The following is a 25,864-nucleotide window of genomic DNA, read 5'->3' on the forward strand; positions in this document are numbered from 1 at the left end:
GTGCTTGCATATCGACCCAGACTGCGAATAGTATTTGTTTAATCTGATCTGAATTTGACCCGTTTTAACGCGCTCTAACACTGCATGGATAAAGTATGCCAATACAATATAGTCATCACAAAGCTTTTTTTTTTATGACACATGTTTATTCAAGGTGTAATCAAAATTTTTAAGCATCATATAAAAGAAAACAAACTTCTTATATAAAATCATAGCTACAGCCTCGATTCAAGCACTTTGTAGGATAATGCAATGCTGAATAAGTTGCCAGTTTTAACGTAATACCAATCCCCGCACATCAAACTGAATGAATTATCGGAAAGGCTTAAATTTGGGTCTCAAATTTGTGAACGTTGCACTTTTAATAATTTAGGGAATTTTTAATTGTGTGATATATATATATATATAATTATATTAACGCTAAACCGTTAAATTAACGATTGAATTAAGAAAGTTCGATGTGCGAGGGTTCAACTGCCTCCTGACTGGAACTTTTTCCATAGTGGTAACCAGTTATAAAAAAACATTGAGCTTTGAAAAATGAACCAAATCACACGTACCGTTACTCCTTTGTCTCTCAGTGCTTTCGAAGGAGCTAATACATCAACTCCTGCTTTTCCGTCAGTGATGACAAATACTACATCGTTGACGTCTGGTCGGTTTCCGTTTTCTGGAGTCAGACTTACCTCAAGAGCGTGCTGGAGAGCATTTCATGTTAGGGATCCTATTGAAATAATATGAATAAAGTTTCTCTTTGTAAACGATACCATACATGGTCAATCCTCCAATTATTCGAGAATTATTTTGTTCATTTGCCAGGTCTTCGGCTGTTTGGTGTTAACGATTATAATAGCTAAGGTGAAAAAATTTCAACTTTGCGGTTACTAACGGTAAGCTAAGAGTTTCATTTCAATAGAAAAATTCACAAAAACGCAAATAAATAAATAAATATAATGCTCGTCGTCCACACACCCCTGCCATTGTACTCAAACTCATTGGATGCCTGGAAAAATTTCTCAAAGTCGTCCGGGAAGCTGTTTAAAAATATTTGAGACTCCATATCTACTTCATTGTTGTACCAAAACATAGCAAAGTTGACAGCTGTTCTGTTGATTATGAAAGACCTGAAGCGAATAAATATAGACGATCCGTCACATTTCTTATAGTCCTAGTTAGTAATTTTTTCTTCGAATCTTTGTTTGAATCTAAGCTTTGGTGCCGTTTTGTATACTAAATACAGGCACTCTATTTTATTGTATATTCTCATTGCACAAAATGTGGCAACATAGAAATGAGGTTAAGGCCTTGGTCACGCATGAATAGTACTTTGCTAGAAGTTCGAGAATTTTCGCGCCAATTTCCGGCGTTTCGGCGATGTTAGTGTAAGGGCTTAGTGGACAGTATTTTCGACTGTTTATGCCTCGAAAGCAGAGTGCAGTTAGCACGAATGCAGTTAGCATGAACCAATTTTCAATACCAATTGACGAGGAAAAGTTCATAACATCGACAACATCTACGAATGCATATGGAGGAAACTTGAAAAATCCTATTGAATCCTATTGTATATCGACGGTTGCTCACACTACCTTAATCCGGTGTAGAATCACCCCGCCTACGAGTAAGGGAAGAGAAACTTCATCAAATTTATATCACTACTCCATTAGTCTATTTTTCAAGGTGATAAATTTAATTATTCTGCTGTCAAAACATTTAAGAATTTTTGGTTTCGTATCGCAAACAAATTTGAAATTTAGGCGGTAAAACTTCGTTTTGTAATTCGCTCAGTTAGGATGATGCAATCTGTACGACAAGTCAAGCAGCGTTTTGTCAAATGAGAAATGGCTAATATTATAATTATTCTGGCACAACGGATTTCAAATATATATATTAAGTAGACCGGATAAGAATATAATTATGTGCATTTTTTCATAACGAACCATCAAATTTTCATCGGATGCAGCAATTCAAATGTTAAATATCAAATAAATAAAAATTTGCTGCTTGCAGTTGCTTCATTGCTACGTCTCATGGAATTTCCAACAAAAACTTATCAGACTGTCCACTGACTTTTAGTGACGAAATCCCAGAGACATCTCGAGTTGACCTTCTTTAATTTTTGTGTTTTTATGCATACGAGGGCGCGAGTTTTATTGACTGTACTCAATGTAAAACACAATCAAAATTAAGCGTATTGTATTTTTGTCTTTCCGTTTAGCCTATCGGGTTGTCTATTATACGCCAGATGTAAATAAATCCCTAGCTATGATTTGAAACTACAAGTAGGCAAATCGGAAGCGATACGGTTCAGGTTGTAATATTTTGATAGCTATCGTAAAGAATATCTTGTATTAAGGTTTTAGATTGAACACATAATACCCGATACTACAAAAAGTCAACATTTGTAGACTCATAAGCTGTTAATATTTAAAGCGGTTTTTATTGATTTTTCTTAGTCGTTTTCATTGTGTGACAGCGACCCATTCAGAAAATGGTTTTTTTTATTAAGTGGCAATCGGTAAACTGAGAAGGGGCGCCATCGAGCCGCATTCCACTTGGGGAAGTTATCTCAATTGTTTCTTCTCTCACTTAGTTGACAGAAAAAAGATTTCATGGACGGAACAAAATGTTACAAAATGGCGGACACGCGAAATAACGTGACCAGGCAAATTTCTTGGTAGGGAGAAATTTTCATAGTGGCATCTGTAACTACCTATGTCTCGTATTTGTTTTCAAGACGTAATATTCACAACCTTAGCATGGTCCAATAGCGCACCTCGTTCAACGGGCGTAGTATTGTAGAGCGAGACTAGAAAGATGAGTGAAAAACTACTCGAGTGGATCGTGATGTCAAAATATGCTATGTCATTTTTCAACGTGATGGTATCATTTTCTTCATTGCATCAAATCAAATAGTTTGATTAGAATTTTGTTGAAAATTAATTTTTAGAATAGATTTGGTAGTGAGCTAAACACGGAATTTGGTTGATGAAAGAAGCCTTATATACTCATGCTGAATCGAATACAAAGTCTCGCAAATCGAGTTCAGACTTACCGAGAAAATACTGATCGTGAAAAAATAGAAATCATGATCGGTTCAAAAATATAAAATCATCCGGTATGATACCTAAATAAGTACAATAAATAAACTAACGAAAAATAATGTGTAATTTCATAACAATCGTTTGATGACGGTAGAAAATTATTAGACACAGTGGAACAAAACAAAAATAAAACAAATGACATTGTTATTTGATTGAAAAGGAAGATGAACTTGGATAACAAATATCAGAAAAATACAAATTTACATTGTAATTGAAAGTAGTGCGCCATTCAATTGATAATTGTCTAGTAGAAACATATTTAATGATCACCCTTCTCCAAAGAGCTCTATATTTAGTCTATAAACGACCAATATAAATTTACTGACTTTGTTTTGCAGTCTTGAAGAGACGCTACGTGTTGTATACTTATATGTTTGAGGTAGTTGTAAATGATTTCATAAGGGAAAGAGTGAAAAACCTGAGCCATTTGTATAACCCATGTGGACGTATAGATTATTTGAAGATATCATCGACTGGAAATTAAATAATTTTGCGGTTATATCATTTAATTGAGGAAATTTCGCCTGTTTCATTCAATATATCTTGAAAAGTACTGATGGGATAAACGGAATAGCAACTGATTTTTAGACGGTGTGTGAAATTTTTCAATACACATCTGCTAGAAATGAAGTCACGCAACGAAGTGAACGAAACACCCTCAGGAATAGTGAGGCGGGTGAGCACATACGAGAAAAAAAGTGAATAAATATAAATAACTAAATAAATACTATTATTAATAAATAATTCCTGCGTTCAAATTTCAGAACAAAAGTTGATATATATATGTTGCAGTTCAAGTAGCGTATAGGAATTAACGTCTCAAAACACAACGGCATCCAATTGTGATGTTTGACACCAGAATCCACTCCCCATCATGAAAAAACTGTTTGTCAACATTGACCGGTTCGACTTCATATTTTAGATTTCGGTCTCGTATCACTGTTTTTGTCACTGGATCCCAGCATATTGGCAAACATATTGTAGTCGTAAAATTGAAGTTGTTACAAAGGACAAGAACGCTAGGATGCTGAAGTTCAAATCCATTTACATCGAGATCAAGAGGTTTGTCTAGCACGGGTTGACAACAATTGTCGATTGCCTCTGTCGAACTGGAAACATAATTTGTACGTATAATATTAATCTATTATTCACATAATTTGAAAGCCAAAAGAAGCCATGGCTCTTGGCTGGTGAACCAGTTTTAAAAACTTTTTGTAGTTTGAAAAGCATAAATAGGATTTAGGTTATGAACATTTTGAGTCAGTGTGAGGAAGAAAGGCGAGAAAGCTGCTTAATTACCACGCCCTTTCGTTCGGTTACCAGTTCATGTCGAAGACGGGGTCTTTTAACCAGGTAATCGTTCCAGATTCCTGGACTAAATTATCTACGAGTATAAATATTATATTTCACAAATTTAGAAAAAGATAAAAAATATTTCTCGTAACTTTACCTGAAATCAAAAGTCGACGAAACTTGGAACAGGACACTCGCGATAAAAAGGCTCACTATTTTAAAAAACATTTTGACGTTCTTCTTTTGTAATTGTAGACTAATAGAAAATACTTGACAAGCCCACTCAATTTATATATACATATTTCTCTTCCGCAAATTTTTTTTTCAACACTGAGAAAAACAAGAATCGTCCTTGTTTCGTGACTATAGTTCTATATGACAATATTAACGATTATAACTACCTGGTGGACGGTGGTATTGCTATATATATTTCTCAAAATTGGGAAAGAGTAGAAACTATCTACGACGCAACAAGAGGCTGATATGGAAACATCGTCAATAAAAGTTTATGTGTCTTTACTTTTAATTTATTATTAAATTAGTTTACTTAAGAAATATTTCAATTACGAATGTGAGTTGCCAGTAAAATAGCAGAAGAAATATACTTGAGGGTTTTTGAAACCACCGCTGTGGAATATTATTTGCTGACTTTCTATTTGTCCAATAAATATCAGTATTTGTGAAGAATGTTAGTTATTATTACAATCTACTCCGTGCAATATAAACGGAATTACTATCAAATTTATACAGTAACATGTATTTTATTTCACTCATTATAGAAAATAATTTAATAAAAATTGTAAGCAAAGTTGTTGCTGCTGTTATCTTCTTCGTTAGTTGTTGATTAGTTACTTCATTTAATTATATCTTAGACTTATACAATCTAGACTCCAATATAAAACAATTATATTAATCAGAAGTTATACGTGTTCAAATTAGGAACTCTTGTTAATTTTATATAACAGATCAACACAGTTTCCATAATTTAATAATATTTTATCGCTCCGTTCAAACAAATTACGATCATCAATAACAAGACTTTATAAAACACAACTTAAATCATAAAGTATAAACTGTACCTCAAACAGATTCGTCTATGAGATAACAACATAATTAGCTAGAACAGCTAACCTTTCTCCCACCACTCTATTTTTCTTTGTCCTGATCAGTCTATTAAAAATGGAACTGGAGGTTTCTCGATTTTGTGGATAATTTATCTATCTTTATTTATTACTTTTTCGGGAAGAAGGTTTTTATAGACCAATCAAATTCTAGTTTGTCTCGTTTTCGATAAGAGGAATTTGGGATGCGCACGATTAGGTCAAATATCTTGAAAAATTATGAAATGACCTATAGTTTATGTTAAAAATGGCGATGATTTCATTGTCCCGTGAGTATGAATCTTTGTTTTTTGCTCATGGAAATTTACAGGTGCTCCGTCGAAAGTCAAAGTTTTAGGATTAATTGGGGGTAATATCCGATGATTTAAAGTGACAAATTGGCAAAAATCTTCAATCGGGTGTATAATACACCCCAGGGTGTACCATAAAGTTTGAAGGGTGTACCACATCGATAGGGTGTACCGTACCGAATGTTGTAGGGTACACACTAACACATGATATGTTAATTGAATAGGTTAATATTGACAGTGGTATACTGGTATGTAATATCTAACGGTTTAACCTATACTCAAACTTAAGGCTAACGGGCTAAGGCTAAGTTATGAAAAAGCTCAGATAAGGAATTTGGATATTGTTCTCAGGGTTATCATAAAAGTTGTTCATTTTGTTCGGCCTCATTCCAAAAGCATAGAATGTTTCCAGAAATTGGCGCATGGAGAGACATAGAAGCAAATAAATTGAGGTCCGAAACAAGGGGATTACCTCACTTTGCGCAACTGAATGATGGAATTCAATTAATGAACTATTGCGTCGACATATTAAAAACGTAGGATTGGCGAGGTTTACCAGATTTTGAGAGAGTAGTATTTGTTCAAACTGATCTGAATTCAACCCGTTTTAACGCGCTCTAACACTACATGGATAAAAAAAATGCAAATACTATAGTCATCACAAAGCCGCCATCCCTTTACAACTATAGACACTTTTATGATACATGTTTATTCAAGGTCTAATCACAATTTTTAAGCATCATATGAAAGCAAACAAACTTTTCGTATAAAATCATCGCTACAGCTCGATGCTAGATTTAAGCACTTTGTAGGATAATGCAATGCTGAATACGTTGTCAGTTTTATCAAATACCAAACCCCGCACAAACTGAATGAATAATCGGAAAGGTTTAAAATTGGGTCTCAAATTTGTGAACGTTGTACTTTCAGTAATTTAGGGAATTTCTAATTGTGTGATATATATAATCCTATTAACGCTAAATTGACGTTCTCTATCTAGTGATTGTTGCTTAAATAAATTAATTTTACACTTGAATTGTGGTAACAAAATATTTTAGTTTTGAGGAGCGCGAGACTACTTTCAATATCTGGCCGTGAAACACATGTAGATTTTAGGCAAACAGTAAAAATCTGTCTGATCGTGGTGGATCCGTGTGAAAACGTTTTATAAATATTCAGCGATAAATATAGCATTCTCGATGCCAAACATGTAAAGCATTTTGGGGTATATATATTGTCTGTTCATTTGTGGAATGTTACGGCTACACAAAAATGATAAATGTTCTATAAAAACTACTACGTTGTAACAATTCATTCAAAAATATAATTTTCAAGTGCATGGTTGTCCACAAATTGTTTTACTGAGTTTTAACCCAAATTCTGATGTCAGTCCAGCGAATCCAGCTTCAGCAATCACAAGATTATCCTGTTTACCCGCTATTTGTTGTAATTGCTTCAAATCGAGAAATCCTCTCAGTGGCTTAATTCCAAGTACAAGCACCTGAGTAAACAAATAAATTATAAAACATTCACAGTGAAGGTTTCATATTCAAGATGAAATCTGCGCGATTGAACAAAGTTCGATTTGCGAAGATTTTATTTTTATGCTCAAGTTGGATAAGATGAATAATATACCAGTATATGTTCACACTTTTGTCACAATTATAAAATCCTTTCACAAAAGTTTCATTCGCTTTAACTACTTCCTGACTGGAACTTTTTTCATAGTGGTAACCAGTTATAAAACATTGAACTTGGAAAAATAACGAAAACACGTACCGTTACTCCTCTTTCTCTCAATGCTTGCGAAGGAGCTAATACATCATCTCCTGCTTTTCCGTCAGTGATAACAAATACTACATCTTTGATGTCTGGTCGGTTTCCGTTTTCTGGAGTCAAACTTACCTCAAGAGCGTGCTGGAGAGCCTTTCCTGTTAGGGTTCCTGTTAAAATATGATTGAAGTTTCTCTTTGTAAACCAGGGGTTCTCAACCACTTTCCTGTTAATTGTACCCCCGAATCACGAAGCAATCAACCCGAACCCCCAGTAATCAGACACCAAAAAAAATTGTAATATATTGACCGACATGCCCATTTTTGTCAATGGCAGTAAACCCATGCTGAATGTAGGATTCATCATACTTTCCTTCGCTGATGAGGACATAACTAAATTAGTTTTTGTTATTTTGCATTCTCCTCTGGTAGTAAAATATATTCAATAAATAGCAACAAATCAAAACGCAACTGCCATCAGAGTACCCCTGGGAATCTCCCCGTGAACCACTAGGGGTTCGCGAACCTCAGGTTAAAAAACCCTGTTGTAAATGATACCATTACATGATCAAAATTTCTCCAATTTTTGAGAATATTTCTGTTCATTTACCAGTACTTCGGCTGTTAGGTGTCAACGTTTATAATAGCTAGAGTCAAAAAGTTTCAACTTTGTCTGTTAGTAGCGCTCAGCTAAAAATCTTATTTCAATGAAAAAAAAAAAAACGCAACAATAAAATAAATATAATGCTCTTCGTCCACTCACCCCTGCCATTGTACTCAAACTTATTGAATGCCTGGACAAGTTTCTCGACGTCATCCGGAAAGCTGTTTAAAAATATTTGAGACTCCGTATCTATTTCATTGTTGTACCGAAACATAGCAAAGTTGACAGCTGTTCTGTCGATTATGAAGGACCTGGAGCAAATAAATATAGACGATCCGTCACATTTCTTTTTGTCAAAGTTAGTGATTTCTCTGAGTCTTTGTATAAATCTAAGCAATGGTGCCGTTTTGTATACTAAATATATTTTATTGCATATTTCCATTCAACAAATTGTGGCAACACAGAAACAAAGTCATGGCATTGGTCACGCATGGTTAGTACTTTGCTGAACAGAAGTATGAGAATTTTCGCGCCAAATTTCTGGCGTTTCAGCGATGTTAGTGGAAAGGGTTGTCTCAATTTCCGACTGTTTTTATCCTCGAAAGTATAGGAAACAGAATAGGTATGTAGGGTATTAATATTTTTATCTCGTTACTAGTTCACCTGAGTATCCCTTCGACGAATGCAGTTAGCATGAACCAATTTTCAATACCAATTGACGAAGAAGAGTCCATGACAACGACAACATCTACCAGTGCATATGGAGGACACGATCCTAAAAAGTTTGTAGAATTTTGATAATTAGACATTTTGTACCTTAAAAATGATTTACATAGAGTACCTTTTTACTAACTTGAACAGCATGGTTTAGGCAACGTCCATCGTTGGTTTATCTGGCAGACTGTTCGAAGTCTTTCAGCCGGGTAGACATTGTATCCTTCATCAATACATTCAAATACGCAGGTGGATCTGACGGCAGTTCCGTCTGTACAAACAATTCTACCGTGTTCTAAATCCCCTTGGTCATCACAGTATAATTCTGAAAAGAAAGGTAGCTATAAAATATAGCGGATATCAGGTAGGACGGATAAATAAAAATTCCAAATACTTTACTTTCACAAATGGGCAATGGCGCACTCCATTCCCCATTCCCAAGACATTCACTGAACTGTTCTCCAACTAATTTTGTTGTAAAGTGGCAGGTCACTCTAGAAAATAAACACATGGTTATATATAATGGGATGGTATTTCTTATGTAGTTTATCATGTATTTTGCGTTCAATTTTCTTTGTTTTAGAGTAAGCGCTTGATTTTTCAGTATTAGCATTTTTTGATTACCTTACCTGAAACGACTGCATTGTAAAAACAGTTGCCAATATAGAGTCTGGGGCAAAAAATGGTTGATTTAAAAATTACTGCTCAATCTACTACAACTCACGCGCATCGACTCGAGTAATTCACTCCATTTGTGCACTTTGTTGAACCATCTATAACTTCGCTTCTAGAAGGACAGTAAATAGCTGTAAATTAAATTAGAGATAAAGCCAAAGTTTTTTTTTTAGTGTTTAAAAAGTATGTTTCAAATCTACGTAATATGATTACAACAAATCTATATGAACGATCAGACTCATAATAAACCATTTTAATAAACTTTATATACTATGGATTGTAACCACATTTGTGGTACTCTTGTGTGCGCGCTGAACTTGTTCTTATTAGTACTTACATATGTTTCCCCGAAATAGCAATATGGATATAACATGGGTGGCAATAAGTAATTGTACAATAAAAACCATTATCCCTACCTTCACACACAGGTAAATCGTCACTCCATTCTCCAATTGGTAAACATTCGCTATCTGTCACACCCACCATTTTGAATCCAAGGTAACAGAAAGCTCTGTCATTAAAAATTAACTATGATATTTAGAATATATAAAGGATGAATAAAATAACAAAACAGTTTTGTGAATATAAAATTACAAAAAAGTTGAAAACGAGGCGGGTGCAGAAAATGGTACCATAACTAGTTGAACACGACGCTTTTTGTTTGGATTATGGCAGCTATGCAAAAACAACTAGCATGTACTATATATATTACTTTTTGTCATTGTGTATGGACATGGCACGAAATAAAAAAAAAAAGCATGATTATCACTTAATGTTAGTAAATGGATTAAATTATGTTAACAATACTTTTTATTCAGTTTTGTTATATGAATGCGATCAACGCCAGAGTGTGATCATGTTTCCTATTATCACCTAGGTCTGGTCTAGAAATATTTAGCAACGCATTGGAGATGAACGTCGTTGCTATATTTATAAACAGTACTATTTTCATTATATCATATATAGATAAAGCGTTGTGTTGAAAAACTTACTCACACACGCTGTTGATGTTATTTTCATTGGAACATGTGACTTGCCCATCTACCATTTTTTCTCGCTGAGGACACATTCTTTCTGAATTCATCAATCAATCATTTAGACATGAATTCACATATAGAATAAAGTATTAAAAAAAGAAAAAACACGTACTGTTGCAGATGGGCAGATCAACGCTCCAACTCCCAGATTCCATGCATTCGCTCGTTTCGTCTCCCACAATGTCATAAAATACTTCACATGCAACTCTAAAAACATGTATTGCTATTAAACAAGTACACAAGAAAAAGACAATTTTCTTGATAAATTCTTACGTGCATTCGCTTTCGTAGAAAAATTCATCTGTGCAGCTAATGATTCCATTATCTACAGATGTGCGAGGAGGACAGACAATTTCTACATAAAGAAATAATAATTTGACTTCAAAAGGGCCAAATGGTGAGCAATAACTTTTATTTACGTCCAACATTTATCATAGCAAAATATTATTTTGACATAAGGAAGGTTTTTTACTATTTGATATGAGTGGGTTGAACATTTTATCCTTGGCATTGCCGGAGACGTACATAATTTTCTGTTTTGATAGATGACTTTTCCACATGATGGATGCATAGCCGCAAGATGGCGCTAGAGGGGTTTCATACTCCTTTTTCATTCGATACTTACTTTGACATGTAGGCAGGTCAAGACTCCACTCAGCTGAATTTAAACAGGTACTCGACGGAGTTCCGATCATAATTCTGCCAGTATGGCAGATTGTTCTGTGAAACCCAGGAAAAACATGGTATTTATTATAAAAAATAGGTTGTTAGTATTTTGCTCATTTCTCGGAACTGCGTTTCTTTTGAAGATGTTTAAATTTCTACACACCATAGAATAGAAGTTCTTTCTAACATTAGCATATTCAGTATTTTAGACAACGGAAATACTTACGTGCATATGCTACGAGCAATATTGCTGTTTGTGCATTCAACAGTTCCCCCTATTATGGCAGTTCGTGGTGAACACAAGATATCTGAAAAAATGTTCGCAGACTTTTGAGCATATAAAATCAGGTTTACTCGACATTGTATCAATTCGTTTCAGGTTTTAAAATTGAGCAAATATACCAAACAATAACAGGCTAACAGTTTTACGTATTATAGTTTGTCGGTTTTCCAAAGTCTCCTCTAGGCAACAGCATTTCACCCATTGGCGAATCAAATCAAAAACTTTGCTTAAGAATGTTTTACCAGTGTTTGCCCGATTTCTAAAAATATGGCTATAACTAACGACTCAATACTGCTTGTGGTAAAAAAGTGTTATCTTAAACACTTTGGGTTCAGCCAATCACAGAACTTTCATTGAAGTATTGCAACTCTATCTATTTTTAAAGAAATTCGTACCATCGCATGTAGCTAGCGGTTCGCTCCATTCACTTGAACGTAGACACGAACTGGTCGCTGTGCCTTTAACTTCTTTGCCATCATTGCATGATACTCTGTAAAATGGTGAACAGCATAGAAAAGGGTGTGCATTGTTGTCGTGAAGTTAGCTCGGTTAAATCCATAAAAATTTTATATTCGTGGAGCTTATAGGAACACACTTTTGAATATACGCTCACTATTTGAACGATAGCGAGCAGGAGAGATGCATGGTACTTTAAAATCACTTTTTCAAAGCTACAGAACTCAGTACGACACAATTTCCATTGGCTTAAATTACGTATTGGGCACGACACTAATGAAAAATATAATAAACAAATCTATTACGTGCATAAACTCCGGGCGTAGCTTTCATCAGTGCAGGTCACCGTACCTCCAACTACTCGACCTCTATTTCTGCATTGCTGCCCTGTGATGGTTTAATAAAATATATAGATTTTCATATCAAACAATTTAGCATTATTAAAGAGGGTGGGTTATGTTAACTTATGTACGCCAACTTGTACCTTTCCAAAATGCGAAACTTGGCTAAATGTCAAAGTGTGGGTATATCTATATCACAAAAGTGTTCACTTGGAACGATTCATAAAATATAGGAATGCTTTCTGTCGCAATCTGACCCTAAATTTCCTACCAGACCCACAGTAGCGACAGAAGTAAACAAGAGAGCAATCAACAGCAAATTTCTGCGTGAAATATCGGGTCGCTTCATGTCGAGTAAATGATTGGATGAAAAAAATTGAAAATACAAATTTTAAACGAATAAAACGACATTCACAATCTTACTCTGGCAAGCAGCAAGTGGTGCACTCCATTCTCCCGAGTCTAAACATATGCTAACTGGTGTGTTGATTATTGTCCTGAAAAGTTCACACTCGACCCTAATAAAAGAAAAGCGTATGACATGGAGTATATATTAATGTTTACCGGTTTAACCTTTCAGTTTTCACCAACATTTACTTAACACACTTACGTGCATATGCTTTTTGCTAAATTTCCATTCGTGCATTTTACTGTACCACCTTCCACAGTTCCTCGAGGTTCACAAACTATTTCTGAAAACGGACAGTGAAAATGACAGTTACTGAATCATTAGCGACATAAAACCTGCCCTTTTCATTGAAAGATTTTTTTGTAGTTATGGCCTAATATTGAAAAGAAATCGATGATGTATTTTAATAGTAGCCTTCCAGAAAATGTTCCACGTAATAGATACACTTAGCCTGACACAATTGTCCATTGAGCATTGCAGAATAACACTATACGAAACCTCAAAAAAAAAATTAAATGCTAAAATTGTCAGATTTATCCTCGAAACGAACAAGATTACTTACGTTCACATTCCGGCAGTGGATTGCTCCATTCCGTAGAATCTAAGCAAGTGCTTGACGATTCACCAGATAATCTTCGTCCTTTATTGCATCTCGCTCTGCAGGAAATCCGCCAAATAAATATATTCGTACAATAAGTCTCCATTCGATTTACAAAGCTTTCTCACTATACTTAACATCACCTTACTTACCTACAATTACTAGCAACAAAATTTCTGTTCGTGCACGTAACGTATCCATGTTCAAGTGGTCCCCGAGGTCGGCATTCTAATTCTGTTGAACGAATAAAAGCATGTGTATACGTAACAATATATGGGGATAATTTTGATCCACTTGGTTTTTGCACTCATTGTGCCGCATGTAGGTCATGTACGTTTTCTATTTTTTAACGCGACTCATTGGTTTACGCCAGTGGTCTACAACACGCGGGCCGCATGCGGCCCGCCAGGCATTTTTTTGCGGCCCGCGTCATCGTTGGGATTTTTCCACAAAAACTATAGTAGTACAACTAATGTCAACTATTAGTAAGTTTTATCGTGATATTTCTCATCAAGAATCCGGTCCGACTGTGAAAAGTGAAGCAAAAATTTCCCGCCCATTATCCATTTTCATGTTTTATTCTATGGTTATAATTCAATTATAAATTCAATAATTTCATTTCGCATGTTCATTGTGACGTAATAAACGAGTTTCGGTCAGTCCATTGTGCCCGAGAAAGGTTTACAAAGCCAATCGCACATTCACGTCGTATACATGCGATGTTTGGCAGTTCTTATATTAGCGAGCAGTTTTTTTTCCAAGTATGAAAGTTAGCCCTCCGCACTGGACTAACGGACGAGCATTTGCATGTTGTCTTAAGACTAGCAACCCAACGCAAAATAAGGCCAAACATCGAAACCAAATATCCAGCACAAGTAAATAAATATGCTTCATGGTTCGTTTGCTGTAAGATTGAAGTGTAATTTCAACACAGTACATTCAGATACCCATTTTTGTATCTATGTTCTTGGTTTGCGGCCCGCGTGGTCAATAAATTCCAAAAAGTGGCCCGCGACATGTTTTGAGTTGAAGACACCTGGCTTAGTTTCGTATGCCATTTAAACGTCATACGTAATAACATATTATTGTGTTTCTAAAATATTAAATCATTTGAAAGTATCAAATACATTTAATTATTCCAATAAATTCTTCTTCTCTACTTCGAGAGGATATTAATATTGCGTTCTGAATGAATAAATAAATTTTGAATGAATTCCTCTTAATTGGAATGATGAGTAGTTCAATTTAACCATTGCTGTTACACCTATATGTGATGAACTTTGTGATTATCAGCTATATGTTGTCTAAATTGCAATGTAATTTCACTGACACGACGATCTGCTTAGCTATAATATCTTCTTGTTGGCAATGTTCGGCCACGTAGAATTTAACAAATGCTCTTACTACGGACAATTTTACATCCTTGTCTGGACAAGAATGGTATTGAGACAAAGCGAAATAAACTCGATGCAGGTGAATGTATATCTACGAACAGTTGGGCAAACTTGAAACATTGATATGTTCGTTTAAAAATCGTGGCTCAACTATGATTCGAACTAGCTTGAAATCTGAAGACCGTTGCATTGCTAGCTTTACGCTTGTTTTGGAAAATATGCTGACAAGGTTTGTGACATGACGTAATAAATTACACTAATTAATCGTGAGTCTAGACGCAAGGGACGTTGACGTATTTTTGTTTATATTTTCACATGCAATTAACAAAGTCTATTATTTGCAGTAGAAATTTGCATTCTATCCCGAAATTCAAATTTGCAAAGGTTTCGATCATTTAAGCACTACATGACAATCACTTTTTGAATAATTATATAATTAGAAAAATATATTGATCAACTTACTTCTACATGCTGGCAACGAAAAGTCCCATTCTCCTTCCGATGAGCATGTGCTTTGCGCTTCTCCGACCATGAAATGCCCAGAATTACATTCAGCTCTATAATTTAAAAAGGGATATTTGCAGGCTTGTCCATGGGACATATTTTCGGTCCCATTCCCATCCCATAGCAATTATGCTTGTCCCATCCCATGGGATTCACATTGAAATGAAATTTGTTAAATTTAGGTTTAGCGTCCACTATTTAGGACTACATGCACGAAGAGACATGCAAAACAACAAAATTTACGGACTTTATAAACTTTATATCCATAACTTCTATATACATGTGCTAGAGCTAAGATCTGAAGCCCGAGCCCGACTCGACATTTCGGGTCGGGTCGGGCCTGAAATGCCAATCATTACGTTCGGGTCGGGTCGGGCTTCTCTATCGCTGACTTTTTTTGAAATAAATACTTAAACTATGTGTGGATACTAAACAAAGGAATACCTGTTATAAAGGAAATAATTCGAATAAAACAAAGAAGAAGCTGTAATGGACCTTTCCTCGACCTTTAACCCCCGAAAATATTCTTCCTATACTTTACCATGCTCGGGTCGGGTCGGGCCTGCAAATCCAGTTTATTAGGCGGGCTCGAGAATGGTCGGGTTCAATACCCACGGGCCCCCGTCGGGTCGGGCCTGCGAATCCAGTTAAATTAGTCGGGCTCGGGTCGGGTCTGGTTTAATACCCACGGGCCCGGGTCGGGTCGGGCTGGAATTTTTTGGGCCGATCTTACCTCTAACATGTGGCCATCAGACCCTTCACGAAGTATATTGTTAATGCTGCATATATTTTGCTTTTTATAACCGACAAGAGAGCTCTGCTCAAATGTATGCCCACGAAGTCGATAACAAAATGTTTTACCATCATTTTCCCGAGAATCATACGGTTTTCCTGTCCCATGGGATTTACAATTGTGTGCTATCCCATCCCATGGGAATACCATGGACAACCCTGGATATTTGTAAAATTTATCTATATCTAATGAAGTCGCTATAGCTTTTCGTTATTTAACTGTTTCGGCCTCCAATTTTAAGTCGTAAAATGGCTCATAATGATTAGATTGGAATATAAATCTATTCATTCATTAATGATTCGGTCTTTATTATGAGTTTGTTTGCTAAACCATGGCCATTTGAAGTTGAGCCATGCTGCTGTTTATCAGTATTATTTCAATTTCCTACTTGTAGCTTTTATATCACGATTTATAAAATGTACCTTTTAAAAGAAAGTTCATCTCTTAGTTCTCTCATCACATTACATTGACAATAATGAATAAATAAATAGTTGATTCAAATATCAATACTGTACATATATATATATATATATTCATATATATAAATACACAGCAGATAAATCAGTAATCACCTGCATATACTTTTAGTGAAAGATCCCATTGAACATCCTACTTTCCCAAACATAATGAAGCCTCTTGGCGGACACATTATTCCTAAAAAAATAGAACATCCATCAAGATTCAGGTTCAATTCATATAAATATACATGAGTTGCTTCTGTAACGATGTATCGAAAACGTTTAACAAATAAAAACCTCTGCATGGCTGTCTTTGCATTTGTTTTGCAGGTTGTTCACGTATGATCGAATAGGACTTTCCGATGTTCAGAACAGATAATTCAAAACAATATTAATCACATCCGATTTCGATTAGCTATTTACTTTTTCAATTACTGCATATGCAAATCAATTTGTCGTAAACACAAAAGAATAAAAAAATTTGGCATGTACGATCAATAATAGATTTATCATTCATAAGATGAAAACGAACAAAAAGTGGGAATTATCATAAATCAATCTACTAAAATCTTGTCACGATTCAATAATAGTGCATGCCAATGTTATCGGAAGTAAGTTTCTTGAGTATTAATCATAACAATCCTATTTAACTTTTATTACGTAAGATTGCTCAAATCGAAGCAAAGTCACGAACATCAGAAACATTGACGATAGCAAAGTGGCGAGTGTCCAATAACACACTTACTGCTACGTATTGAAGTCATGGCTCAGGAACATTATTTGAACTGAGTTCAGTTCAAACCCTCACTTGCTTATGATGTAAATGTATATAGTATACCGTGAATTGCAAATACCTAAATTATTTTACAATTTGAACTATTATAATGAGTTTACTTAGACACATTGGCAAAGGACTACTCCATTTTCCATCGATTTGACAAATTGATGTAGAGTCTCCTCGCATTCGATAATCCCTGTTACACTTATACCTGATTTAAATGAAAAATATAAAATTATCAAACCAATAATGATTAAATATGTAACTAAACGGCTTATTGAAATTTGTCCATGGGCATGAAACAAATTAAATATTTCAATATATAAAAATGCAATCACATCAAACATCAACAACAGGCTGATGAGCGTCGATATGCTTGAAATTAATCCCTCCCACGGTCAAGTCAAGCTTATAAATCTATCAAGTAATGATATTAATACTAACCGACAAATACTGTTTGCTGTTGTTCCTTTATTGCATGTTGTTGACCCGTGCAAGACTCTAGGTCTTTTTGGACAACTGATTTCTTAAAATAAATAAAAAGTTCGTGATAATATTTAGAAAAAATATATTTTGATTTTCAAAACCGCAATAGGTATAGTTTTTATATTTGTGCCAAGCTTTGTATTACCAAGAATGGTTATTGTAAAGTGGTGTTTAAATATATTCAATGAAAATATTGAAAATAAAATATAATTTTTTCTCAACAATTTAATTTTTGGTCCAGACAGCTACTCAATCAGGTATCCCAAAACAACTGTACATCTGATTGTTAATCGGAAAATCAATTGAAGTGACTGGCCGCTATGAAAACGAGGCAATTCCATTTATACCAACCTTCACACACTGGCATCTTATGGCTCCACTTTCCATTTTCCTGGCAATGGCGTTCATTTAAACCTTTCATCGTTCTGTCCGGGTCGCATGTGAACCTAATAGAAGGCAAACGTTACAAATGTGGGACAGTAGTTGACTGATTGGCGCTAAATGTATTAATAGATATTGATAACGACCAATTATGAAGCTATTCCAATAAATTTTATAGCTTTTCGACTCAATTGTATAATAATTAATTGACCTGCATCTACTTTGTACTCTTCTCCCGTCACTGCATTCAGCATTCCCGCCGATCAGTTTGTCAGAAATTGGACAAAGAATTGCTATAATATGTATGTATTGCTTATAATAATACATGCATTGAAAGAACATTAAATTTGTAGATTCCATTTTCAATTCTGTTCAAAATAGTAGCATCAAGAAAAAGAGATTCTGAGCTATTTATGATATAAATAGCACAAAGTCCAGCAAATTCCAAAAATGAAATATTTGGCATGTGGAGGCATTTAATATGAGCGAAAGAGATTCCATATTGTTAGTGATAATATGAAATAAAACTTTTCACTTACGAACACAAAATGGTGGCCGCAAAGTCCACAATCCATACATTGTACATGTACTTTGTCTAAAACCTCGTAAAATATATCCTGGTCTACACTGTGCTCTGAATAAAATTGTATATGAAAGTGAGTACTTTTTGTTTATTTTATTTATATTAAGTGGGTACAAAATTTCCAATCGACATGTAAAAGGTCTTACATTACACAAATGTTATTGTGGCAGAATTCAAGCAAACTTGGGTAATATATAAAAAATGATTTCATACGAACACGAATTTTGTTTGGAGTTCAGAATATTATTCGTACAAAAATACGCTACGATGGTTCACATACACTCACCGGCATTTGCTACCTGCAAAGTTTCCCTTTGTGCATGAATACCATCCGTTTCTTATATTAATTCGTTGACGGCATATAACATCTTAAATAAAAATTAAGTAGCCTATTCAAAATTTGTATTTTCAAACTGGCGTTTTTTATATTAAATTTCTGTGGCATATCTGGAAGTATTTAATAGTAATAATGTTTTGCATCACAAACTGTTTTTATACTTTTTGTAAAAATTGACATATAGCGCCAATATGCTCCATTTGGGATCTGCTACTGTCTTTTCTTAGATTATTAGAAATAATATAAATGACCTATTTTTCTAGTTTCGTGAAAGTCAGACATTTATCCAACTTAAAGGGGGTAGTTGAAGAAGAATAGTTGAGAACCACATAGCATACCAATACATGAATTTTTGAAGAAATTTACTTACCCCCGCAGCGCGCAAACGGATGACTCCAGTATCCATTCGACTTGCAATAATTTGTTTTCGTTCCGACCAATCTAGTGCCAGAGTTACATGTTGTGCTATAGCAAAAGTATAGGATAGATGTGATTACTTTGAATAATATTATAATTTCAATTTGCTTTAGCCATAGCATACCTACATTGGCTGCCCGGTAGTCTCCCGTTTGAGCAAGAAATCATCCCTCGGTGAACGTAGTTTGGCGGATTAGGGCACATCACTTGTCCTAAAGTGAATGTTAAAAAGTAAGAAATTGTCTTTAATCAAAGTTTTGACGAAATGTGGAATGATTACAAAGTGTACTATCGTGTCCCACACTTGTCCTACTTAACCCGCTTGTTCTGCCAAAGTATTACATCTATCCTAACTAAGAGCATAATTCACATATGCATACTTTAACCATTTGCTTCACAATAAATGTCTAACCCCATTTCAGGACAATGGGACAAGCGCTAATGAGGGGACAAGTAGAACGTGATATTGTTGAGATACTGTGATAGCAGATTCACAACCAATGCCGCGCTACGAGCAACATAAAAGTTCATGCTTACAAAAGGAACAATTCAGGCCAATATTATCAGAAAATATTTAATCGATCAATTATGAAATCAAATTTGACGTAATGCATTTTCATTTCTATTACAGTGAGAATACACAGAAGTCACTGTTGTATTGGCGGAAAGCCATGCAATGGTGATAACAACTGATTTAGGTCACAAAAAAAGAACATAGAAAAATAGCAAATATCCAATATTACCAAAACATTGCTCTCTGGCAATATTACACATGCTTGTAAAGCAGCAGCAACGACACACGGAGTTTCTTTCATATGGATTGCATTGTGTGGGTTTCCAAGCGTCTCTTAGATTCTGTCAGTAATATATGTTGGATTAAATCACTACTATTAGGCAAACATGCTGTGACATTCGCTGAAAATCAATACATTGAGAGTAGCAGTCGACATACCTGAACGTGATTATTCTCACACGCCCTTGATTCCTTGCATTGCTTGAAAATTAATAATCCACCACCCCATCCTCCATGATTACGAAGTTCGATTTCACAAGCGTCCTATCAACACAAAAAACTTAGTATGTATATATAATATAAATTGCAAACAGAAGAGTTACCCAAAGACCTCCAATGACAAAGAATCATCACTGAAGGTCTGTCGATAACCCTTCGTTCGGGCTATTTTTTTTTTATTATCAGTGATTACCGAAAACAATTTAACTTTTTAAAAATAGTGCAAATATATTTTGTACCTGTCGATATCCACATGTTCTAATTCTCCCAGTTGCACGACATTCTTGATCGGAACGAACACCAGAGCATTCCAAGCAAGTGATACCTAAATCGAAAGTAAGGCATGTTTGTAGAGACATAAATTTGTGAACAAAAATTGTTTTCATCTGGTTTGTATACGTTTTAAAACTGCAAAAGTACCCATGTTGGGCAATAGGATCAGTTAAGATCCAATCTCTCGTTTTGTATTTTCATTCTCTCGCTTTGAAGACGGACGTGTCTTTATTAACAAGCAGTTACCTTCATCTGCAGAGCTAACTTTGTCTAATCCATGACCCATATCCCCAATTAGGGAGAATAGTGTGCGAGAACAGAAAATAGTGAAACGGGAGTTGGATACCGAATTGTTTTGGCCCCAGTAATTCACTCAAGTCGACCTTATATTTCGCTTGACTTACATTTTACTCCCATCCAGTATTTACCAATTCCGATTTGTTATCAAGATATAAAGAAAAATGTTTTAACAGAAATTAAGATTTTTACAAATATTTCCAGGAAACAAACGCTTAATTTGTGACAGAGAAGCATCTGCAGTCCGCACTAAAAAAAAATTTTCGAATTCCCCTTTTATCACCTAATTTGCTGGACTTTCCTGTTGTCGAAGTGATCTCAATTTGAATAAAATAAAACATTCGATACAATTTAAGCTTAAACTGTGGCTTGCTGGCATGAGAGGCAAGTATTTGATATGAGATAGGAACTAAGATATTTCAGCACCAGCACGAATACCACGTTATAATGCGGTTTACGCCCATGAAATTATGAAATGTTAGACTACTGGCTACGCGTATTTATTCCACAGCGAATAATACGAAAATGAATTCAAAGTTCGAGTTATACTGATTGTGAGATTATATCAAATTTATTCCCTTCGCAAAGCCAGAATTGTTTGACAAGTTAAGTCAGTCGAATATAATACGATTCATCTGTGTCGTTAGGGTTCGCGGGTGATTGGTATTAAATGAATTCACTTTTTTTTTTACTATTCTTCGTTGCAGATGATAGATTAATGTCATCTAAAATGCATTGAATGACGTCGAAACAATTTTAAATGATGACAACCTTATTTAAATATCATGATTAGGTATGCTAATACAAACGGTGTTGAATATAACGTACGAATTCAAAAAGGTACAATGACGTGGATCATATAACCCATATATACTATCGATCTGTTTATTGGCGCTTCAAAACCGGTTGAAATTTCAACCTTTATCTTCAGACGCATCACTTGTTAATACACTCGTCATGTATATGTAAATCAAACACTCTTCTGATTGTCGAATTTAATATGATAGAAATTACCAACACGTCATGCACTCAGCTATCGCACGTTTTTATCTATCTTATAGAATGATATGTTATTTGATGAATGTGTAAGATTTCTCAAAAATTCACCAACAAACAAACCCATGTACCGTTGAACTTTCAATACTTGAGTAATTAGTAGATTACAGATTGAAACCGCCATCCCTTTTATATCTTATAATTTATTCTCATTTCCACTAGTTGCAAATTGCATATAGGAAAATTCATGTTAATTATAACACTAATTTTTAAAATGATTCGGACAAAACAATCGAAAGTTATCAATCACGTTCTAACTGCAAATAATTTACCTTTCAAGTGGTTGTCAAGAGTGGCAACAATTAAACAGAACCGGTAAACAATAATTTTCTATTTACATTTTCTATTTGTTTCTGGATATAAGCATTTTTGTTAGCCATTAATTATAGGAATCTGCCGAATTTTAAACGTGACTTAGCACTTTTTCAACGACGAAAAGACTCTTGAAACAAAAACGGATCACGATTTGTTTCACGTGAAAACGCCATTTAATTTAAAGTATCTGTTATTACTGATACATTATCGCCAGTGGGACTATTATGAAGTGCTTCTGTAATAGCCGTTCCGAAGAACGCTGGACAAAGGCTTGCTCTCTCAGTCTCGAGGAGGTCAGAAAAACCCGGCTCGTTTGGATTTTATACTACTTTCCACTATTTTGCTATCGTCTGTGGTCGATGTGGCGGATGTGGGTTTATCATCAGTCTTCCCCATTAGAATTTAAACCCGGGTCTTTATCGTCCAGAATTAATTATAAAACACGAACCGCGGATACTGTTCCCTTCACATATGACCAATATCTCGGCTCAAATATAAATATTTGAAAAAACTCAAACCCAAGTTACAGATTACCCGAAATAGATGACAACCAACTTGAATTTTCTCAAAACTATTAAATAAAAATCGCTGATGTAAAATATTTGTTAAAAATAATCGTTAGCTAGTTTCAAGCATGGTTGCGATTTCGAATTCCAGAACCTACTTTACTCCTAAACTTTCGTAAATTCAATGTTTCGTCTTATTTAATTCTTTTCCAAGAAAGTTTAAGTAAATTTACTTCTGAAAGACAAAAGCCGTGCCTGTCGGAACGAAAGTTTCAAAATTTTATAAATTCGAAATATTTGATTATGATGGGAGGATCCGATTTACATTTCCGAATACTATTAGTTATTTTATTCAACAGTTAATCCCGCTTAGCACTACAAAGCTAGTGTAAATAAATAATAACACCGGTTTTGCGCTGAGCCGGGGATTAGACATGCTTCTAGGTTTTTGTATGATAGAATTTATTAAATTTATAGAAGAAACGGGTTTGTCACCGAATTTAGAAAAAAACATGTATTTGAGATTGAAAAATGCCCCGCGGAAAATGATGCAATCGTGCTATATTTGAACTTGTATCATACTCGCTTGGAGTGTAATTCTTGTGTTATGCGAAAGAAAGCATATAGTTCATATAGCACGTTTAACTGTGGATCATGGTCATCGAAATGATTTTCCTAGGAAAATTTCCATGCCATTAAAACTATTGTCCATTGATCCGGAAAAAACAAGCCATTCCCAAGTTTGATACGGCTCGCAATTAAGCTTTTTAACAGTAATCAATCACAATGGCGATTTAACGAATAAAAATGAACTCAACTGATAGTGTCTGGTATCTAATGAATATTTTTCAAAAATAAACAAAACATGACACAGCGGGTTACTTTGAGTTCAAGTTTTGGATTCAAAATAATTGATTGATTTGTTGCCCGCAAAAATTGTTTTTCGCCAATGGAACGCAGACTGTTGAGTTTTCATTATTTAGTGATATATTCTTGATGCAAAATCACGAAAACAGAGTGCACTGGCTGCCTTTGTGTATGGAGTTTCATTGATATAATAATTGAATTCGTATGGTAAAGTTTCTATACAAAATGTTTAACAAGTTGGCAAACATATTACGAAAGGACGCGGGATTTGTTATAAGGTGTTTTCCATAAATATTGAAGACTTTTATATTTTATTATAATAAATAATGAGGACTTTCATATTTCAATATTATAAATAATGAGGACTTTCAAATTTTACTAATTATCAATAAATCAATATTTTTTTTATATTCGCATAGTCCGATTCCAAATATAAATTGTTATTAATTTTCTCCAATTTTTTAATTCATACGTTATACATATACTTCGGCAAACCACCACATTCTTGGTGACGTACATGTCACCAATTGATACTTCCATATATCGGCGTGAACCTGATGATTTCAAATAAACTGATAATGAGATTAATTTAGGTTGAAAAATGCAAGATTTTCATACTAAATAGTAAAAAGTTTTATCAGATTGAACCCCAAGCGAATCGCATTTAATGCTATACCTGCCTATTTCCATAATAAACCAATTCTATGATACAAAACAAAAATTTTATAGCATGTTTTTCATAACCTAGTATATCGTGTACGATAATATAATATATACAACTTAAAGATTATAATTCAAAGCTATTACCTGAGGTTGTTTGTATGGTGAACATCAAAAGAAATCCACTTAGAAGCAACACACGACATACGATCATCATTTCTATGATTAAATACAACTATAGTATTATTATAAATTGAAATACTTTGTTGCCTAAGAAATATATAAAAATTTACGTTTAAAAGAGTAGTTCATTGTCCACCAGATGTGATACAAGTATAAGACTCTAAAAATCCTCCTTGTATATCTGCTAAATACTCGCAAATAAACTCTGATTCTTCGGCAATCTATCCACAATTTTGTTTCTACTAATTCACAGTCTAATACAGCAATTTTGTTGTTTCCGTATTATTCATTTATATTTCAGTTGTGCGTGGCGTCACTGCCTGTTTTTGCTATTAGCATCTGGATGAACTGTTATCCCCGCCGTATAGACAACACGACCGCCAGACGGAGATACGAAACCTCTTTACACATATATGTGGCATACACACAACTACAATAGATTGTACGCAAGACATGAAAATTGCCATTAACTTCAATAAACACGTCATATCTAGAACACTAATTGTTGTTAATATATTCAATTTCAGTAGACGAACGTGAAAAGTCATTTAGCTATTATTAAAATAAAACAATCGACAGACGCGTCAGTCGGACGTTATAGTTTCCGCGCCAATTTTGAACGACTGCACATGTAAGTGTCCGTGCGAATGAATATAACGTGATGGTAGTTTACACTAAATATGTAGAAAAAAAGTATTCTCAATCTTTTGATATAAAAATGAGAAATATTTAACACTTCAACTTTTGCTTATGTATGGTTGTACACGAGAGAAGTTTCAGTAACTTAGGACATTTTGCACAAATGTTATGTTCTGTACAATAGGTTACATATGGTCTGAGTTCTATTCTGGGGGGCCACTCTGTGTTTATGCTCTTTCTAGCATGCAATTGAGACAACGTTTTTCACAAACCTCTAATAAATATCTCTGAATTGGCATAGCCATGATTTCAAATAATTCACAATCGATTTTTATAATTGGTTGATTTAACCTTTAGCTATAGTGGCGAAAGTGGGTCCGATTGTTTAGAATTCATTTCAAAAAACTTTATTCTCCGCTGGGCTTTTCCGATAGCTGCGCACAATACTGCACTAAATCTTCATAAATCTGGACGCAATCGATATAGAAGTGGATGTTTTCCATCCCATCACTAATTCCTATATATTTAATTCAGCGATAGACACATAATTTGTACAAATCCTAAG

At 34.6% G+C, this 25,864-nt stretch overlaps 2 protein-coding genes across 3 annotated transcripts; both read right to left on the bottom strand.

The window, feature by feature from the left end:
* Nucleotides 1-414: 414 nt before the first annotated feature.
* On the bottom strand, nucleotides 415-1,661 carry LOC144425222 (collagen alpha-1(XIV) chain-like). Its single transcript, XM_078114747.1, has 4 exons — nucleotides 1,657-1,661; nucleotides 1,004-1,124; nucleotides 561-698; nucleotides 415-420 (listed from the first exon to the last, which is right to left on the bottom strand). The coding sequence occupies exons 1-4, from the start codon at nucleotides 1,659-1,661 to the stop codon at nucleotides 415-417; spliced, it is 270 nt and encodes an 89-aa protein (XP_077970873.1).
* Nucleotides 1,662-6,493: 4,832 nt separating this feature from the next.
* On the bottom strand, nucleotides 6,494-24,749 carry LOC120338750 (P-selectin-like). Of its 2 annotated transcripts, XM_039406690.2 has the most exons (33): nucleotides 24,625-24,749; nucleotides 20,743-20,828; nucleotides 20,444-20,548; nucleotides 20,235-20,346; nucleotides 19,616-19,703; nucleotides 19,445-19,539; nucleotides 19,024-19,105; nucleotides 18,694-18,788; nucleotides 18,366-18,447; nucleotides 18,125-18,219; nucleotides 17,732-17,813; nucleotides 17,404-17,498; nucleotides 16,624-16,705; nucleotides 15,217-15,311; nucleotides 13,513-13,594; nucleotides 13,325-13,419; nucleotides 12,964-13,045; nucleotides 12,777-12,871; nucleotides 12,318-12,399; nucleotides 11,952-12,046; nucleotides 11,500-11,581; nucleotides 11,233-11,327; nucleotides 10,881-10,962; nucleotides 10,720-10,814; nucleotides 10,563-10,644; nucleotides 9,987-10,081; nucleotides 9,620-9,701; nucleotides 9,295-9,389; nucleotides 9,035-9,220; nucleotides 8,845-8,956; nucleotides 8,341-8,492; nucleotides 7,585-7,748; nucleotides 6,494-7,306 (listed from the first exon to the last, which is right to left on the bottom strand). In XM_039406690.2, the coding sequence occupies exons 1-33, from the start codon at nucleotides 24,692-24,694 to the stop codon at nucleotides 7,136-7,138; spliced, it is 3,288 nt and encodes a 1,095-aa protein (XP_039262624.2). In that variant the 5' UTR covers nucleotides 24,695-24,749; the 3' UTR covers nucleotides 6,494-7,135. The 2 variants fall into 2 exon arrangements, with proteins under 2 accessions (XP_039262624.2, XP_039262640.2); XM_039406706.2 differs by lacking the exons at nucleotides 19,616-19,703; nucleotides 20,235-20,346; nucleotides 20,444-20,548; nucleotides 20,743-20,828; nucleotides 24,625-24,749 and having other exon boundaries at nucleotides 19,037-19,105.
* Nucleotides 24,750-25,864: the final 1,115 nt, after the last annotated feature.

Source organism: Styela clava, chromosome 1 (genome assembly GCF_964204865.1).
Source record: "Styela clava chromosome 1, kaStyClav1.hap1.2, whole genome shotgun sequence".
Taxonomy (NCBI): domain Eukaryota; kingdom Metazoa; phylum Chordata; class Ascidiacea; order Stolidobranchia; family Styelidae; genus Styela; species Styela clava.